The following is a 19649-nucleotide window of genomic DNA, read 5'->3' as shown; positions in this document are numbered from 1 at the left end:
TTGTGTTAGAGGAGGAAGTTAGAAGAATGGGTCCCTAGTTCGAGACACGACTTGACCTACAATACGATAATCTTTATTGTCATGGTCCCATACAGAACAACGAAACTGAAAATCTACATCAGGCATTCAGGAATCAACAAGCCTGCTATCCCAGCTATCCCAGCCTGGTTAGCCCCCTAAAAACTCTGATAAAGGTAACGGTAAAGGGACCCCTGACCATTAGGTCCAGTCGTGACCAACTCTGGGGTTGCGGCGCTCATCTCGCTTTATTGGCCAAGGGAGCCGGCGTACAGCTTCCGGGTCATGGGGCCAGCATGACTAAGCCGCTTCTGGCGAACCAGAGTAGCACACGGAAACACCGTTTACCTTCCTGCCGGAGCAGTACCTATTTATCTACTTGTACTTTGACGTGCTTTCGAACTGCTAGGTTGGCAGGAGCAGGGACCGAGCAACGGGAGCTCACCCCGTCGCGGGGATTCGAACTGCCGACCTTCTGATCAGCAAGTCCTAGGCTCTGTGGTTTAACCCACAGCGCCACCCGCGTCCCTCAAAACTCTGATACCCCATGATTAAATACAATATACTCCCATAGAGACTACCTTACACTGCATTTAAAAGCAAAATTGCATTTGAATAGAAACTGTTTCTCAGGCGTCTTAGTCCTAGTCTTTATAACCCTGTACCTTCTTCTAGAAGGCAGAAGCTGAAAGAGATCATTTCCGCAGCTTTCTTATTTTCTGCAGCTTTCTTATGGCACCTGGAAGCATAGATTTGATCCAAGGTGGGAAAAGTGCACCCAATTATTCTCTCCGCAGTCTTTACAACCCTGGACAGCATTTTTCCCCTGACCGTGCAGCTCCCAAACCACACACACAGACCATAAGTTAATACACCTAGCTCATTGCTGCAGCCAAAACATACATTCCAACAAGTCCTTCAAGCCCCGTCTCTTACATTGGGTGTGAGGAACCAGTGGCCCTCCAGACAAAGGCAGAATACGGCTCCCATCATCCCTGTGTGGCCATTGGCCATCTCAGTTAGGGAGTTGTAGTCCAGAGAGTCACGGGTTCCCCTCTAGCCAACACCATTGCCTTATCCCTCCACGACTTCTTTCTCTGTTTTTCTTTTTTGCAACAGGAAACCCGTGCCAGAAGCAAATATCAACGGAGACCAGAGTTCTGACTCCCTCTCCAGGCTGGATCACCTGAGGCAATTGCAGACGGTTGAGACCTAACGCCAAGACCACTGACCGGCGACCGCACTCCACTAAGACTTCATGGGCCGGGGAAACTAAGCAATCCATGACGCCAGAGCCATCGTTTACCTCACGGATAGGCAATGGAGACCAGAAGGATGCGGTTAACCCCAGGCCTTTCACAGCTCCCCAAAGCCTTATTTTCTGGTGACGTTCCGCCATACCCTGAGCCATCTACGTCACTCAACACAGGATTTTACATTTTTTTAAAAACTAAAAATCAAATGCCAAAGCGACCTGCCTATATAATTCCGCAGTGGAGATGGTAGAAGTTAGGTATCCCCTGTGTTGCCATCTTGAATATACCTGAGGTCCATCCATCTTGGCCCAATTGTTGGGCAGCCATCTTGAGTACAGCAGGATCGATCCACCTCAGTCAATAGGGCTACCTATTATTTCCAGGCCTTTGTCCTTCTACAGACAGAATAATCAGGACATATCCTTGGCATTCCTGACAGACAGAATATATTAATATTCCTTGGAGCAACGCACTTGGCTAGTGAGATTTCAGTCAACTGCTTTTCATCCTGCCAAGTCTTCTCTCCTGCAAATTAGCCTGTTTTAAACTGGAGGGCCCCAAACAAACTGAGGTGGGATTTTTTTAAATTTTCTGGATTTTATGCCTTTGCAGGGCAAGGCAGGACCCTCCCTCTCTGAAGAAATGTTCTGTGGACTTCTGCAGGTCTTGAAAAATGTTTCATGACCTCATCAATGCAGATAACAAGGTGAACAAGAAATAGATCGATTCGAGGTAACCTGTTTACGGAGCTTTCATCCTGATTTGTTGGCAGGGAGGTTAGATGACATTTTGTGAAGCAAAATGACTTTTTATTGCAAAATGTTCAGTTGTTAGGGTATGGTTGTGCCAAAGAGCTCCGGATCAAATTGCGCAGCCTGATTTTGCTGGTATGTGATGGGATCTCACTGGAAAAATAGCAACAGGCTGCAGAGTCACACCCTTAAATAAGAAAGCTATGTACAGAGATAGGCTCCTGAATGCGGGATCTGCAGAAATCTCGGTCCTCAGAAAGAGAGGTCTTGGTTGACACCCAGATCGGTGCCAGCGTGACATTATGCTCTGTCATTTAACGGGCGAAAAAACCCACAGGCTGCTACATTTTGCCCAACTTGAGAAATCGAGAGATGGTGCTAGGGTTTTGAAAGATGGAATAAATCACCGCGTCGAGAGGACTGAGTCATCCCCACGTACCCGGCAGCCTGGGTGAGCTGGTTTGATGACATTTCAAAGAAAGACTCTGTGTCCTTTTGTTTCGTAACCCATCTCCCGGGTTCAGTCTTCCTAATTAACTTTCCATCCTCGCATTTCGCAAGAATCGAGAAACTGTTTTGACTTTCTTCCTCTCCCCACCCCTCTTATCCCCTTTCTTTACAGATGTCTTCCTTTCCTCTTTAATTAAGAGCAAGATCTTCAGACTTCCATCGCATAATGTTTCAGTAACAGAAAGAGAAAACGTACTTGTTTTTTTTTCGGGCAGATCCACACGTACACATTTGACATATCCAGTCTACATATAAAGTACATTACTTCCCCCAAAGACTCCTGGGAACTGGAGTTTGTTAAGGGTGCAGGAATGAAATCTACAGTTCCCAGGAATATATGGGGGGGGGGGGGAGAGAGAGTCCTGTGCTTTAAATGTGCAATGAATATGCTTTGACCATATAGTGCGGCTCTGCCCTTAATGATTGACAGATTCTGTTGCTATAATGATGGGGTCCTTGCTGTGGTGTCTGTGGGAACAAAGGCACCCTCACTGCCTGACAAAGCTTTCCCCTATTTTTTAATTTAAAAGCAGGTTTGGAGGGTTTTTTAAGGGGTTGCCTGCTTTTTAAAATGGGGTGATGGACAGGCTGTTCGTCTGTGCTTTGGGGCGTCTTACAGAGGGCACTGAGCACGGTCCAGGTTTATTGTTATTTTTTTGGTCAGGGGCTGACAATAGTTTCTTAGATTTCCAGGTGTGCCCCTGGGTCCAAAAAGTTAGGATTCCTGTTCTAATTAGTGGCGTGTGTGCATGGAGGACAGGGGGGAAGAGGATGTTTTAAACAGGAATGCTCATTTCTCTTTCATGTCTCAGTATTAATCTTTGCTAACTGTGAACACAATATAGCCATGAATGCCATAAGAAAGATGCTTTTATAGGACGTTTAAATATTTATACGCAGGGCTGTGCCAAATATTTCCCCCCGGCTGCTACTTCCCCTTCCTTGAATTAGCCACATGGGCAATCCTACCCAATCAGGGATCACATAGTGAATGTGATGACATCATGATGCTGTTTCTGACATGATGATGTCACTGGACATCAGTGAATAAGGTACTTGCCCAGGGGTGGCTAGTCTCCACCCTGAGGGCCTGATCCACCTCCTTCGCGTAAAGTTTTCTGGCCCCCTCAAGATCCCAGATACTGACAAGCTCTGGCAAAAAAAAGAGAAGGTATTATTAAAATCATAGTCTGCCCTTCCTACCAAAGGAGCCCTGGATAATTTGTGTGTGTGTGTAGATTAGATTTCAAAGCTCTCTATGAAGAGTCCAGGGTGTGCGGCTGTTGTTGTATTTTGCAGAATTAATAAAGGAAACCAATTATCCACCCTGGAGCCTGCCTTCCATATGTGGAACTACAACTCCCATCATCCCTTGGACATGGGGCTGGGGCTGATGGGAGGTGCAGTCCCAATGTCAAGGCTCAGTAGTGAACGTAAAAAGTGGTGCATTGATCAGTGTGAGGGGAGAGCCATCTCATCCCATTAGAAAGGACCATACCAGTAGCCTATGTCTAAAATGCTCACTTGCGCGATCACAGGTGCTGCCTCCCACGCCCTCGCTCAGAATGTACTTTACGAAGCCAATGCAGAGAAAGGACTTTGGCACGTTTATAAAAGGTCTGTGCATCTGCATTGTCCGTGTGAAGGATTGGGGCCTTCTCAGGAATGGTCCCCGGTCCAAAGCTTCAGACACACCCGAGACTCATTGTAATGTGAATACAGATTGCTGTGAAACAAAACAAGTCTCTGTGTTGTTTCTCTTTGCTTCATAGATGTTAACGCTTGCTAAAATACAAATTTAGAAAGCGCTGGTTTCAGAAACACACTTGGCCCCACGCACCATCAAGAAGAAACAGAAGATTGCGGCTGTGTTGCCGGTGGGATTCGGTTGCAGGCCAAGATCAGAAAGTGGAGCTTAAACTGAAAGGCTGGAGAATAAATGAAAACTGATGTTTTAACATGAGGGTGGGAGGAACCGGGGGCTCTACAGGTGTCTCTGGACTAAAACTCCCATCATTCCTGTCCTTGGCTGGGACTGATGGGAGTCCAGCAATATCTGGAGAGCCAACCCAGTCCCTGATTTCACAGATGGAAAAAAGGCCAGGAAGGAAAGTGAAGTTGTGAAGGAGGGTCAGTCATTGAAACAATGAATAAATAATTTTTTAATGGGTTCAAAGTCTGGGGTGTGCGGAGGGGGGCGCTGAAGATCCCCAGGAGCGACAGAGGCCCAGCCTTCCCAGACCAAGGGTCAGTTGGGAGCCCAACAGGAGGTAGAAGGTATTATGTTGGCAACCCCTGGCAAAGAACCCTTCCTCCAGAAGTTCTTTCTAGCCTGGTGTCCACATTTCCACCATTAGCCCTGCTGAAGAGAACAAGGTGGATCTGTGTAGCCAGAACTGTTCCCAAAGGAGGGCAGCCTTACAGAAGGTTTCAAGGAGCACACAAAAGCCACAGCCTGTCCACTGATGCATCTCATGAAGGGTGCTGTGGTGGGGCTGGCTTTCCTCACAAAAGCAAGCTGTTGCAACGACACCCCAGCACTCCTGGGTTCAGGGAACACCCTTAACATTCAACGCTACAACAAATGCTGGAAGTGCTAAGGTAGGGCTGGGGGGGGGGTGTTCTTCAGCCCCAGGGGCACAATCCCGCCTGCGTTCCATTGGTGGGCGGGGTCAGAAGCAAAAGTGGGCAGGGCATGCAAATTTTGCCTTTGCACAGTAGGCTAGTTTCCACCAACCGGCTTTCCTATCCTCCCATCCTGACGAGCAAGAGGCAGGATCAGATTTCAAGGATACATTTCCAGCCCAGCAAAAACACGAAAGGAGGGTGTGGAGCAGGGCCGGTCAGGGATGTGAGTTGCAGAGAGTTATGAGGACCAAATAGTGAGGGTCAGAGAACTGCATTTGATCCCAGGCCTGAGGCTCAGATAATGACCTATTCTGCAGGTTGGTGGTAAAGGAAAAGCGACCCCTGACTATTAGGTCCAGTCGTGGCTGACTTTGGGGTTGTGGTGCTCATCTGCTTTATTGGCAGAGGGAGCCGGCGTACAGCTTCTGGGTCAAGTGGCCAGCATGACTAAGCCGCTTCTGGCGAACCAGAGCAGCGCACGGAAACGCTGTTTACCTTCCCACCGGAGCAGTACCTATTTATCTACTTGCACTTTGACGTGCTTTCGAACTGCTAGGTTGGCAGGAGCAGGGATCGAGCAACGGGAGCTCACCCTGTTGCAGGGATTCGAACCACCGACCTTCTGATCGGCATGTCCTAGGCTCTGTGGTTTAATCCACAGCGCCACCCACATCCCTAGGTTGGTGGTAGGTGGAGCCAAAAGGGAAAGTGGATGGAGCAATGCATTTAATTTTGCCTTTCTACAGGGAGCTAGTTTTCTACACCCACACCTCTCTCTATCCAGGCAAGCAAAGGCTTGATCAGAGTTCAAGGACACATTCCCAGCCAGATGAAAAAACTAAAGGAGGGTGTGAAACAGGCCCAGTAAGAAGTGCAGCTGGAGAAAGTGGAGAAAGCCAGAGGAGAGTTCTGAGGGCCAAACAGGTTTTGAGGGCCACATTCTATACCTGGCTCAAATGAACAAATACAATACAATAAAACAACAACTGAAAGAAAGGCATAGAAGGAGCACTATTTTCTCATCACACCTTCTTAGGGATTTCACATTTTGTTTAATTGGCAGGGTTTTACAGGCTCGTTTCCCGACAGAAGTTACTGGCAGGGTTAAGCAGCACAAGCAACGGATCAACAGCCCCAGACGTCTGGCCTAGAAGACAAGGTGACCATTTCCCTCCAAGTCCTGTCACTCCACGAGAACCGTTCTAACTTGGCGCGTCTCCTCTTCCGCCCTCCCCTAGTAAACATGTACCATGCCATAGAGGAAAGTCCAGAAGAGGACATATGTGAAGAGACCCCCGATCAGCCCTCCGGTGAAAAGGGGCCTTCGGGATTTAAAGTACTTGCTCCACCGCCGCCCAGCTTTCAGCACCAGGAGGATGGAGAGGAGGGCGGAGGCCAGGAAGTAGAAGATGAAGCCGTGAAGGCCGGTCAGGCCCAGGATCCCAGCGGTCGCTCCCGAGAGGGCAGAGACTGACGTCCGGCAGTAATCCAAAATGGCTGCGTTCCCTCGGACAGCAGCTTCACTGATGAACTGGGGGCCTTCCCGCTTGGCGATCACGGCATTGGCCATGGCTGCGATCCAGATCCGAGCGCCGCCGCTCACTTACTGCACCCCTGTGTAAAGAAGAGCAGGAAATATTGATTAGTCAGGAAACACCAGGCGGTACCATGCAGCAGTTTGGCTTCACCCCCAGAGGCGCACTCCATTGTCTCTCAAGGCAGGTGGATGCTACTATTACATTCATACCCCAAAACAGCTCTGTATAGGCAAGATTGCCCTTTCGCTCCCTGAATTAAAACAAAACCATATTGTCAGCTATGAGGATCAGGTAGCTGATGATGGGGAAGACCCATGGCTGAGCTTCTGGAGAACCAATGCAAGCCAGAATGAACAATAATGGTCTGATCAGGGCTAGGGGGACACATGACCTTCTAGACCAGGGGTCTGCAACCCGCGGCTCCGGAGCCGCATGTGGCTCTTTTACACCTTTGCTGCGGCTCCGGGGCGGATACTAGTGAGGGGAGGAGGTGCATTGTGCGCCCCGACACTCCCCACTGTAGCGGGCACTGTACTGGCTGTGACGTCGATTGGGGGCGGTGCGTGCATTAGGCATGCACCATCCCGACGTCACCTTCCCGCCCGCCCGCTACATTGTAAGGGGCATGTACGCTGGTCACTGTTTTGAAGGGGAGTGAAGAACACACACACACACAAAAAGGTAACTTGTTAATTTAACGTTTATTTCTATGAGGAGGAGTAATTCTGAGGGGTCAAACAAAGAAATAATAAAAAAGTGACAAAAAAGTTATTTTTGTAATGACGAGTTTTGCGGCTCTTCGGAAACGGGTCCAAGTGGCTCTTTTTGTCTTAAAGGTTGCAGACCCCTGTTCTAGACGTTGTTGAACTACAATGCCCATAATTGATGGCCATGCTTGCTGCAGGGAGCTGAAGTCCAACAAAATCGGTACATTTCTGAGCACAATTCAAAGTGATGGTGCTGACCTTTAAAGCCCTAAGCGGCCTCAGCCCAGTATACCTGAAAGAGCGTCTCCACCCCTATTGTTCAGCCTGGACACTGAGGTCCAGCTCCAAGGAGGGCCTTCTGGTAGTTCCCTCACTGTAAGATGTGAGGTTACAGGGAACCAGACAGAGGGCCTTCTCGGTGGTGGCACCTGCACTATGGAGGGAGATATCTGACTTTTAGAAAACATCTGAAGGCAGCCCTGTTTAGGGAAGTTTTTAATGTTTGATGTTTAATTGTATTTTTTAATATTTTGTTGGAAGCTGCCCAGAGTGGCTGGGGAAACCCAGCCAGATTGGCAGAGTATAAATAAATTATTATTATTATTATTATTATTATTATTATTATTATTATTATTATTATTATTATCAGCACCAGTTTCCCAGTTCCTGGACTGAACAGACAAATATGGCATGAGGTAGCTTTCCCTGTTCCTTTGGAAGGGGCTGTAGCTCAATGGCAGGTTCAGTCCCTGCCTGGATGGCCAGAAAAGTCCCCTCTCTGAAACCCTAGAGGGCAGCCACCAGTAAGCCATACTGAGCTAGACTGTAAGGCAGCTTCTCGTAATTTTATATAAGCCCTTTAATCAGAACCATGATGACTGGAAACTTGCTTTAGTTGTCAGGGGAAAGGCTGCAGCTCAGTGACAGAGAACCTGCTTTGCAAAGCCTTCATATCCAGTACCTCCAAGCAAAGATGGGGAATGTTTCGCAGCATGAAATCTTGGAAAGGCGCAGCCTCGTATAGTTCTACAACGTCCAAACAGTTGTGTGGGGAACTAGGCAATGATCCACACATGCCTTGAAGCATATACTGTATTTCGTATCCCGCAAAGCATGATCATGATTGATTATTGCAAGCGAAATAACGCTGACGCCATCCCACGAGCCTCCTTCAGCACAACTCCCTTTCTCCCCCCTCCACTGGAAGCCCGCCTCTGTCCCGCTCCGGGATGACGTCAGAGCCCCGGGTTATGGCGTCAGGGTCCTCTGCCATGATGTCTGAAATAAACGCCATGAGTCACACATTCGGTTCCGAGAAAGAGGAGCACCGCCCCCTCCTACCCGCGCATACCAAGAATCCCGCTTACCAGTTTTGGGTCGCCTTTTACCTCTCTCTAATGCCGACCGAAAAAGCCTTTCCCTTCCAACCGGCTTTACCGGAAGTGGGTAGGCGCCGCCATCTTACAGCAGAAAGGATGCTGGGAACACGGGTGACGTCACCATCAGCGCGCGACGGGGCGTGACTCCGCCCCGCTGCTCACAAGAGCCCCAGGGGACTTGGCCACGGGGATAGTTTCGCGTGCCTTATTTGGAATCTCCGGTTTTGTTTGGACCTTCCGGCTTCTTCATGCCACACTTCCGGTGTGTCTTCACGCCACACTTCCGGTGTGTCTTCACGCCACATTTCCGGTAACGTCCGTCGAAGTCGTTAAAGACGCCGTGGATACCATGGATATGATGCGAGCTAGACCGCTTCTTCGTAGACCGGATTTCCGGTCTGAATTTGACATGTAAGTTTCAGCGCTGAAAGCTGATTGGGTGGCCTCGTGCCAGTTACTATCCTACCTCACAAGGTTGTTGTGGAAAGTTGTTTGGAGCTGTTTGTCGTGGGTTCATTTAAAAAAAAAGAACCAGACCGTTAAAATATCAGTCTAGTGAAAGGAACTGAGAGGAGTTGTGTGGTCAGGTGAGGAGAGCGAGGGAGCGGGCTGAGGGGGAGTGGGCGTGGCCTCTTGATAGGCGGAGAGACGTGGCCGGGCGTGGGGGCGTGGCCACGAGCAGCGGCAGTTGGAAGGGGCGTGGCCCGGACGCGGGAGGGGCGTGACCAAAAGAGGTCGCGAAAGCAATTGTGTGCGCGCGAAGAGGGGCGTGGCGACCGTTGGACGGGTGGGGCGTGGCCTGGGCTCTGGAGGGGGCGTGGCCAAACGAGGTCGCGAGGGCAAGTATGTGCGCACGAAGAGGGGCGCGGCGACCGTTGGAGGGGAGGGGCGTGGCCTCTTGGTAGGCGGAGAGACATTGCAGGGAGCGTGGGCGTGGCCACGCATAGCGGCAGTTGGAAGGGGCGTGGCCCGGCCGCGGGAGGGGGCGTGGCCAGCCGAGGTCCCGAGGGCGAGTATGTGCGCGCGAAGAGGGGCGTGGCGACCGTTGGAGGGGCGTGGCGTGTCCCGGCCGCGGGAGGAGGCGCTTGGCCGCGGCGGAGGGGGCGTGGCCCATGGCGAGAGCGGCGCCGGGCAAGGGGCGTGTGCCGCCTCCGCCTCCGGCGCCGCGGCGGGCGCGTGAGCGACACGGGGCGGGGCGAGCGGGCGGCGAGGGCGTGGCCGTGGGCGTGTCCATCCCCCGAGGGGGCGTGTTCGTGGCCCGCCTGGGTCGGATCGGGCCGCTCTTCGCCTTTTGTTCCGTGGGAGGCGAGCGAGTGAGGCGCGGCGCCCGAGGCGGGGAGGCCAGGCCAGCGGGGGCCATGGCCTACATCCCCGGTCAGCCGGTCACGGCCGTGGTGGTGAGTGGAGGAGACGCCCTGCCCCCCCTGCTGTGGGTCCCCCAAAACCCAGCCCTCCCCCCACTTTCATTCTCCTCTATGGGGCTGGGGGGGGGAGTTGGAAAGCCAAGGATTTGCTACAGTGATTAACGTTGCTCTTAATCGTTTTGTAAACCGCTTTGGGGGGAAAACAGACGCAAGCGGCATGCAATTCTAATGGAAGAAATGTTGGATTTAAATCCGGATTTAAAATAAAACCCATCTGCTCTGGATGGGAAGAATGTGTTAATGCAGTAATAACAAACGTCACGCTCGTTGGTGGCGATTTGTTGCCCGCCCTTCACCCTGAGGGCCCAGGGCGGGTTGCAACAATTAAAAGAGCGCTAAGAAGAGTTTAAAACGGCTCACAGTCAGTGCTTTTCTTCTAGGGAAAAAGGTTCCGGTACTGCGTACCCCCGAGTACCTCCAGGAAAAAGCACTACTCACATTCACAAAAGTAGAGTGGATTCTCAAAGTAGGCACGTCGAGTGTCAAAAGCTAAGGAAAATGGGTTTTGATGTATTAAAAGAAAAATGTAATAGCGGTGGTGATAATTTATTAAATTGCTGATATATTAAAAACATACTATAATCTCCCTGAAATGCATAATGGAAGACCTATCTTTTTCATTCAGGAAAAAGAGGGTGAGGGGGCATTTCAGCCCATTCCACCTCTTCTTCACCTGCTTTTAAAAAAATGCTGGGGATGGAAAATGGGCCTGAATGTGTGTGTAGAAAAACTAGCTATTTTGCTGCTCCTTTCCAACCCTAACTCTTCCTTGCCTCCTTTAATTTGAATGGATGCATAGAATTGAATTGAAAGGTACCCCGAGGGTCATCTAGTCCAACCCCCTGAAATGCAGGAGTCTCAGCTCAAGCATCCATGGCAGATTGCCATCCAAACTCTGCTTAAAAACCTCCAAGGAAGGAGAGTCTGTCCCTCTCATGGGAGTTTTTCCCCACTGTTATTCTACTCTTTGGCTGCTCTCTTGGAAATGCTGCCAGAACATCTTAGTGGTTGCTTAATTTCAATGGGCTTGCTGATTACTGTTGTCTATAACCCATTGTGCAAATATGTGTGTGAACTTCACATATAATTCATAAAAATAAGCAGTGAAGATTGTTTTTATCCCTAAAGCACTTTGACCTTTCCTATAATTGAATCTCAGATAGACGTTTACAAGGGACTGCACTTGAGAGTTTCCAAGACACCCTCCCTGCTTACAGCTTTATCTATGTGCAACAAAAAAGGGACCATCTCCCCTCCTTATCTCCCCTCTGGCTGGCCCCCAAAGCCTGTTAAGTCTCCTGCATTCAGGGGTCTTCCTCCAGCTGCTGAGCAGGGGTCTGGACTCAAACCCCGCCGGATTCTTCCAACCCTACCAGTTGATCAGACCCCCACAATCTCAGAAGTGTTCTGGCTAAAAGTTCCAGAAGGCGTGTGTGTGTGGCTCTTGCATTCCATGGATTTATTCCTTCCAGGAAAATTCCTCTCTTGCCCTGCCTGATCAGGGTCTTAAATCTCTCTCCCTTGTTCTGTGCCTCTCTTCTACTTCCAACCTTCCCCCACAATTGCAAATCTTTATGCTTTATCCTTACCTGGTTCCACCTGCCCCACCCTCCAAACCTTGCCCTCCCTCTGGCTGCCAGTCTCCCCTAGATTAGATCTGTTCAATTCCATCGGATCGGTTCCGTCTCCTTTGGGAGTGGTTGGTGATTCATGGCTGGTTGAGCAAATAGCTGGGAGGAGTGAAAAATGCTCTTTTTGTGGTCAGGGCACTGAATAAGCATAACGTGTATGTGTGTGTTTTGTTGCCGTCTGGTACAGGAAGAGAGAGAACCCTCAGGGAGCCTGGCCCATAACCTGCTCCCTCCACCATATAGAGCAAACCGTAGTCTGTGTCTGATCACAAGAGTAACACCCTCTCCTTAGCCTAAGGTCTGGGGTGTTTGATGAGTACACCTTGACAGGAATCCTGGAAAAAGAAATGGATGAGTCAATAATGGCTTGTCTAGCCTGAGTGCTTACAAGTCCAGTGGTGATTTTCTTTTATAAAAAAAGGTGAATGGCACAGACTGGTAGAGTATGGGTGTGGTGGGGAAGGTTTGGCCCTGGAAATCCCATTTCCCAAAGAATGGGGCAGCTGTGAAGTGCAGGAAGCGGCTTTTGAATGCAAACAGAGCAGAAAACATTGTGGACCTTTCTTCCCCAACCTGGTGCCCTCTGGAGGTTTTGGAGTATCGCTCCCAGCAGCCCTGAGTCCAGAACATCTGGAGGGAAACAGCTTGGAGAAGTCTGCAGTAGGCATGTGGTGTATCTCCTGATCATGTGGAAGAGAGCAGTGGAAGGAAGGGTTTGAAAAGATGAGATTTGCTGAAAACTGGCACTTGTTCATTGCATTTATGTCCCCCCTTTATTCAGGGCAGTGTAGGTGAAATGGGGTGCACAATGGCCCCGTGAGGTCAATTCAGATGAGAATGCAAGAGGGACTGGCCCAGTGAATGGAGATTGCAACCCAAGCCTTGTTGGTCTGACATTCTGCACTGATACACCCCGCTGAGCTCACAGAGAGCAAGCGCATTAGTCATGCATCATAAGAATTTGGGGTGTGGAAGGGATACCAGTGGCGAAAGCACTGGAAGGAGCCTTTCTGATTGCTTTTCTAACAGGCCATGAATGCTGTCTGAAAGTGCTAAAGATTGAGGGAACATGGCATTATCTTATCTCATGGTATGAAGCAATCCAGAAATAACAGTCATAAGAGGCAGGGTGAGGCTTGTTCCCAGAAGTCAAGTGCAATTCTGCCCAGATTTACTTGGAAGTCAGTGTCATTTGGTTTAGTGAGGCTTCACCCCTCCAAGTAAGAATGCGTAGTAAGCATTGCAGCCTAAAGCTCAGCATTGGTCCGGGTCTGTGTGTTTTTGCACCCCCTTCCCCTAAACATCTGGGTTTCGCTGTCCCCTACAAGGTAGTCCTCCAGGTGTTATTGGGCTCCAGGCATGCCTGACCATTGGCTGAAGGGTTTTGGAGTCCGACAACGCTGCTCTTTTCTACAATTCCCCTCTCTACTCCAGGAATCAACTCTTTGTTGTCAGGGGCAGGGAACGCGTGACTCTCCAGTTGTTGCCAGATCAGAACTTCCATCATTCTTCTCCCTTGGTGTTTGGGGGCGCCACAGTTAGCCACTCCTGCCATAACAGATCTGGGATTCCTCCGCAAAGCTGTGACCCTCAGGGAGTGTGGTATTGACTTCTCTCAGCCCCAGCCAGCATGTCCAGGGGGTTAGGAATGAATAGCGGGACAGCCCAATGCTATCAGGAGCCTCTCAAGTTCAACCACCCCTGCTCAGCTCTGTGATCATGAGAGAGAAACCCTGACGGTTTTCATTTTAAAACTGAAATTGACTGTTCCCTGAAGGCAGGAAAGTGAGCCCACTTGGCTTTAGACCTGTCCTATAAAAATGCCAAGTGATGGTGCCATTTCATCCCCTCTAACCTTTTGTCCATCTCACGAGGCAGCGAGCCACTTAAAGCTATCTCTGGAGTCACTGCTGCCATTCTGCCTTGTTTGGCTGTCTTCCCTTTGGTCTCTCTCGCCTTTTATCTCTCTCTTTCTGAAAGTGCTTTTCTCTTTCCCCCCTCAATGAGCTCATAACCCCCGTCTCCAATAAAAGGGTGCTTGTTTACACGGGTGAAATCCGATGCTTCCCCTAATTTCAGAACTGGCCGTTCTTGACCCCCGAGGAAATGATCTTGGATAGAAAGAATGGGAGCAAGGCACGCTCTGGGAAGATGGGGGCTTTTTTGTTTCCAAAAATCCCTGCGGCCCAAGCCTTGGCAGATTACCCTCATCTTTACCCTAAGCTACTGCCCTTCCCTAAAAGTATTTCCCTTTTCCCGTGGTCTGTTCTTCCTTCCTTCCAACCCTCCTTTCCCAAACTGCTCCCCTGCCATCCCCTGTGTTGGAGCATTTGGTCCAATCCTGCAAGGCTCTTCTGAGCTGTCTGTCTCTCCTTTCTGCTCCCTCTGTGACACAAGGGCAGGTCAACCAATCACTGCTGAGGACTCCTCTGCCCCCACCAAATCCCACACTGGGCTCAGATGAAGCTGCTTTAGTTTAGAAAAACGCATAGCTGGCTCAGTTGCTCTTTGTAGTTAAGGATGGGATAGAGAGAAAAATTCTTCTGCTTTTTTGGGGGGGGCAGATGGGAAGCAGAGCTTTGTGAAGAGCAGATGGTGGTTTTGTGCAAGATGTTGTGTCTGGCAGTGCAACAGCAAAGGCCTTTATGCTGTGACACACAACCTCCTATTGAGACACCCACCCACCCCTTTTGCAGTTTCAGAACCCTTTCCCCTTTCTGAACCAAGCAGGATGTGACACATGGTGTCATTCCATGCTTGCCATATGTCTCTTTTAAAAATAAAGGCCTTGTTGGCTTCAGATTGCTGGACAAGAGCACCTCTTTGTCCTGTTATCAAGCGTCTCACAAGAGCCAGAATGGATGAATCCCAAGCCGCAGGGGTGTACGAGGGCCTGGGAAGAGTCCTCGCGTTTCACACGACTTGACTCTCCCTTCCTTTCAGCAAAGGGTCGAAATCCACAAGCTCCGCCAGGGCGAAAACCTAATCCTGGGCTTCAGCATTGGAGGCGGCATTGACCAGGACCCCACGCAGAATCCCTTCTCGGAGGACAAGACTGACAAGGTCAGGATCTCGATGGCCTTAAAAGGCCCCTGGGCTGGTTTCGTGTAGGTCCGGCCTTGGCGTGATTTGAGTTTGGCTGGATCCTGATTGCGTCCCAAAATGCCTCTGTTGCTGTTGCTCAAATCCACCCTGAAAAGATCACTCTTGGTCCAGAGCCAGGCTGATCATGCAGGAGATGTCCGGGCATGCCAACTCTTGTCTGTTTGATCGGCTTTCTTTGGAGCAGACTGGTCATGATCCACTCACCTGGCCTGTTCTTGGGAAAGAAGGAGTCTCCCCAAGCAACCAGATAGGAAAGGCCTGGGGCAACCTTTGTCTTCCCCACTGTGGAAGAAGAAAATGGCAATGACTCCTTTTTCTTTTATGCCACAAGTGTAACTGGGTATGTATAGACAACAGATGGACTGTTTCAATGTAGACTAGCAACTTGCAGGGCTGTGTGGGCTTGTGCGATCAAAAGACTCAGTTGATGGAACTTAGAAAAGCCCTAGTACAGGGATGTCAAGTGGCTCTGAGGATGAATGAGCAGGGAGGACAGAGGATTTGGCCCTGGCTTTTATAAACTTGACTCTTGTGCAGGCCCGCCTGGAGTTGCTTAGCAGAGATTCCACTGGCTGAAGCCTTCCTCTCTCCACCTTACTTCCTGTCATTGAGCAGAGAAGCAGAAGGCTCTTCACAGAGGTGCCTCTCTGAAGCAGTAAGCCAAAGGGATCTTTCTCAGACACCCTCACTTCTGGGCAACCTTCTGAGAGCCACCTGGGCAGGGATGCAATTTTTACTTTTTGCATTCCTCTCTACCCTCCATCTAGACCCTCAAGAAGCATGATCAGAGTTCAAGGACACATTTTCACCCAGGCAAAAGCCCACAAGGAGGGTATGAAGTAGCGCTGGTGAGGGTTGTGGCCTGGGGAAGAGTCTTGAGGGCCTGATGGAGAAGTATGGAGGTCTGCATCTGGCTCCTGAAGGTTTCCCACCAGTGAACGAAGTCATCTAGAGCCGATTGTGCAAGTGGATCAGGGTCTTGTCACAAAATGAGCCTGGAACCACCTCACCACCTCCAGTTCTCATTTCATGTGCATGTCCAGCGAAGGACCCGGCCAACTCCTGAGACTTCCGTGGTGGTATCTTTATGCAGTCCGTCTTTTTCTCCTCTCAGGGCATTTATGTGACCAGAGTGACGGAAGGTGGCCCCGCCGAAGTGGCCGGCCTCCAGGTCGGAGACAAGATCATGCAGGTAAATCCCAGACTGGTTTAAGAAGCAGCAGGGGGCGTCCCATTATTTCTTCCACTGCCAGGCTTTTCAGCTACTAGTTTTCCCATTTAAAGTGTGGGAGGTTGGGCTGAGAGGTCGTGACTGGCGCAGTGTGCTTCATGGATAAGTGGGGATTTGAACCCTGGTCTCTCAGGTGCAGGCCTAACACCCTAACTGCTACACCACGCTAGTGACTCTTCTGAGTGGTCTGTTTTTATGGACTCAAATTAAAGCTTGAAACACTCCATCCTGTGAATTAAGTTGCTGAAGACCTTCCTTACGAGGCAAAACAAAAACACAGAAAGCTGCCTTATATATACTGAGTGTATATCTAGCTCATTAATGTCTACACTGACTGGTAGCAGCTCTCCAGGGCTTCAGGCAGGGGGCTTTGTCATTCCTGGAGATGCTAGGGATGAAACATGGGACCTTCATACAAAGCAGATGCTCAAACACTGAGCTGCTGTTTTGTTATTTATTTAATTTATATCCCCCTCTTCCTTACAAAGGAACCCCTATAAACAAAACCAAGACTCCAGTCCTCATGATTCTTAATTAAGGGGTGATTTAAATAGGAAGCTGTCATATGCTGATCATTTCCCCATCTACCGGCTCTCCAGAGTTTCAGACATTTCCTCGCTCTATACCTGGAGATGAACGATTGGACCTGTCACCTTCTAGATGCAAAGCAGATGCTCTACCACTCAGCTACAGCTCTTCCCCTGAATTTAGGGCTGTACGGGTTAGAAAAAAGTTGGAGACACGTTAAAGGAGTCATTATTTAAAACTAGAACCCATGAGATTATTGGACCAGGATCCAGAAAGCTCATTGCTGGATCTTGGACCAGTCACTCACAGCCTTACATGCCCTCCTGGGCTGTTGCAATGATAAATGGCAGCGCAAGAATCTTGTACACTACCTTGAGCTGCTCGGAGGAGAGATGGGATGCCAGTGTAATAAAGAGCGGCATTGGGAATTCTAGCCTGATATTAACATCCACACTCACACCATGAAGCTCACTAGAAATCAGGTTGAGGGAAGCTGCAGAGTAAGATTAAAGTATTCTGTTCACTGCCACAAAGAATGTGGTGCTGGCCTCCTGCTTGGTTTTAGAAGTGCTTTCACCCAGATTTGTTGACGTCTGGGGGTGATGGTTGTGCTGGTGGAACAGAACTTGCATGTGCAGGCAGAGGCCACCCCTGGATGTGGGGCGTTAGGAACTGGCTCCTAGCTTCTGACTGCCAACACCCCTCGGTTGGCTGTCCTCCTGCTCCTAGTATGCTTTGAATTGGTGTTGGGCCTTTCCTCAAGCAATGCTGCAAATGTATTGCAGGTGAACGGCTGGGATATGACGATGGTGACCCACGACCAAGCCCGGAAGAGGCTGACCAAGAGGAACGAGGAAGTGGTCCGCCTCCTGGTGACCAGGCACTCCCTACAGAAAGCTGTGCGGGAGTCCATGATGTCCTAACCGTGCCATTGAGTTTGGGGCGGGGGGTGGATAATCTCAAATGGGGTGGGCAGGATGCTGATCAGGGACCACAGCCAGCTGGGCTTGGAAGACTGCTGCACCCCCCCCCCCACTGAAGAAAATCCCTTCCACAAAGGAGGTGCAGTCTTTGTTGAGAGACTTGCCCCCCTCTTGGTTGTACTAAAATGACACCAGTGCAGTAGCAGTTTGGCATGGCAAGCTCAGCAGCTATGGGTGGGTGTGGGAATCATGTATTCCCTGCCTCCCCAGGTGTTGTCGGACTGATCCTTCAGGTGAGCTGGCTGAGGCTGCTGGGAGCTGGAGTCTAGCAACATTTGGAGGGCCCCTGGTTCCCCACTCCAGTCCAGCAGGGCTCAAAGCGCGGGGCTCCCTTGGGTGGCGACACTGATACCAGCTGTGCAGGGAACTGTTTAGGCTTAAGGACCGACCCTTGTATGTAACCTGCCCTGACCTTCTCTTGCACAAATGGACGGCATCCAGCTTCTCCTGGTGAATTTCTCTTCCTAATGCTGGCTGAGTTCCAAGCCTAGACAGCCTTCGTCATACAGCCAGGGGGAAAGGAGTGGGGTGGGATTATAGGGGTTGGGCGGGACAGGGGACAGTTTTACAAGCTCCAATACCTTAGCTCCTTTAGAGTGTCCTCTAACATAAAATGCGTCCCAGGAAACTCTTTGTGGCTTAAACACCAAAGGCTCTAAAAACTTGTCATTTTGCAGAAAGCCCACATTTCAATTTTTATAGCAAGGGCGTTCTTGTAAATAACCTTGTTCCCTCTGTGTGCATGTGTCATTCTAGTTCTAAAGCTTAGGTTTAAGATAGCAAATACAGTCCACAGGAGAGAGAGTCCAAGCCTACTCTTGAAACTCGGGGTGCACAGATCAAGCTGAAACCTTCTGTTGTGCCAAAGCACCGTGTGCGAGTCCCCTTTCAACCTGTACGTGGCAAATTAGTGGCACCCTGGACTGGAAGTGCTGAACTGTAAAATGATGATAAATAACAATTTAGGCCTTTTATGCTAATTTTAATCAGGGGTGGCTCACCTGTGGCCCCCTGGATTTCACTGGACTCCAGCTCCCATCATCCCTGACTCTTGGCTAGGCTGTCTGAAGGCAGCTGGGAGTTCAGCCCCTCTGGGTGCCCGTGGGGGGGGCACCCATCTTGTAACTGGAAACCTCCCTGATTCTCTTCTGCATTTATCTCCGTTGAGGTCAGGGAGCCTGTTGCATTCCAACGCCCATCAGCCCTGCTCCAAGGGACTGGAGTCATAAGAGCTGGGGGTCCCCCAAAAGGCCTGGAAGGTCACAGGTCCCCCACTGTCACTCTAGGTCTTTTTCTGGGGCAGAAGCCTTAAATCATGCTTTGGGAGGGCTATCGCTCCCCCAGAATTGTCTTCCCATACCTGCTTGAGGGAATACCTGCATTTGTGAGGTTTGTCCAAAGGGCAAGCGGTCTGGATCTTTTAGAGGGCTGGAGGCATCTCCCTGCCACACTCTTCCAGCGGTTTATCCTAGTACACCCATTTTGATTGATCTTGTATACGGCCTTTCTGGAATTTGCTTCCAATCACAGTTTTTGTATGAAATGTAACGGTCCACAATATTTTTTTTTTTTTTATCCACTGTAAATAAGCCCTTTTCTCTCCCTCCCCCGCAAAGTTTGTACCTCTAACTTATTTCAGTATATTACTGCTATTCCACTTTTGTGCTGATTTTACTTCAGTGATGTTAACCTCGAAGCTGAAAAGTTGCCAGTCTTGTCAAATACCACTAGATGCCTCTTAAATCACTGCATTTTGTACTTTTGATGATGCCAAGGTAGTTTAGGGACTTCCTCTCTTTTGGCAGGCTTCCGTGAGGAAGCCTTGGCGGGGTGGGGCTTGCATGTTCAACCGTTTCGTTTTTTTGTAAGGGAGGGGAGCAAGCAACTGTACAGCTCTGCTGCGTCTCATTTTACACAATAAAAGGAAGCTGGATTTTCTGTCTGGAATGTATTTCTGTC

The 19649-nt window shown here is 49.9% G+C and overlaps 3 protein-coding genes across 3 annotated transcripts in view; 2 read left to right on the top strand and 1 right to left on the bottom strand.

Moving 5' to 3' along the window:
• The window catches only part of P2RX5 (purinergic receptor P2X 5), a 31265-nt gene extending 26970 nt beyond the window's left edge, over nt 1-4295 (top strand). Inside the window, exon 12 of the mRNA XM_081890573.1 lies at nt 1138-4295. Coding sequence (XP_081746699.1) covers nt 1138-1234 — 97 coding nt within the window. The 3' untranslated portion in view covers nt 1235-4295. The remainder of the gene's footprint in view (nt 1-1137) is intronic.
• Nucleotides 4296-6193: 1898 nt separating this feature from the next.
• EMC6 (ER membrane protein complex subunit 6) lies at nt 6194-9016 on the bottom strand. The gene is made up of 2 exons (XM_081890766.1): nt 8777-9016; nt 6194-6778 (listed from the first exon to the last, which is right to left on the bottom strand). The coding sequence occupies exon 2, from the start codon at nt 6732-6734 to the stop codon at nt 6399-6401; it is 336 nt and encodes a 111-aa protein (XP_081746892.1). The 5' UTR covers nt 6735-6778; nt 8777-9016; the 3' UTR covers nt 6194-6398.
• Nucleotides 9017-10031: 1015 nt separating this feature from the next.
• TAX1BP3 (Tax1 binding protein 3) lies at nt 10032-19628 on the top strand. Its single transcript, XM_081890720.1, has 4 exons — nt 10032-10185; nt 14787-14906; nt 16063-16140; nt 17493-19628. Exons 1-4 carry the CDS (start codon nt 10147-10149, stop codon nt 17628-17630), a joined length of 375 nt encoding a protein of 124 aa, XP_081746846.1. The 5' UTR covers nt 10032-10146; the 3' UTR covers nt 17631-19628.
• Nucleotides 19629-19649: the final 21 nt, after the last annotated feature.

Source organism: Podarcis melisellensis, assembly GCF_964234715.1.
Source record: "Podarcis melisellensis genome assembly, chromosome: 15".
Taxonomy (NCBI): Eukaryota; Metazoa; Chordata; class Lepidosauria; order Squamata; family Lacertidae; genus Podarcis; species Podarcis melisellensis.
The sequence above is the reverse complement of the archived record's forward strand: the minus strand, read 5'-3'. Positions and strand labels throughout refer to the sequence as shown.

Excerpts from the sequence above, each read along its gene's own strand:
- TAX1BP3 (XM_081890720.1), top strand. The coding sequence starts at position 10,147 with ATGGCCTACATCCCCGGTCAGCCGGTCACGGCCGTGGTG. Across the intron at positions 10,186-14,786 it reads AGCCGGTCACGGCCGTGGTG|CAAAGGGTCGAAATCCACAA; the intron begins GTGAGTGGAGGA and ends CCTTCCTTTCAG. Across the intron at positions 16,141-17,492 it reads TCGGAGACAAGATCATGCAG|GTGAACGGCTGGGATATGAC; the intron begins GTAAATCCCAGA and ends AATGTATTGCAG.
- EMC6 (XM_081890766.1), bottom strand. The coding sequence starts at position 6,734 with ATGGCCAATGCCGTGATCGCCAAGCGGGAAGGCCCCCAGTTCATCAGT.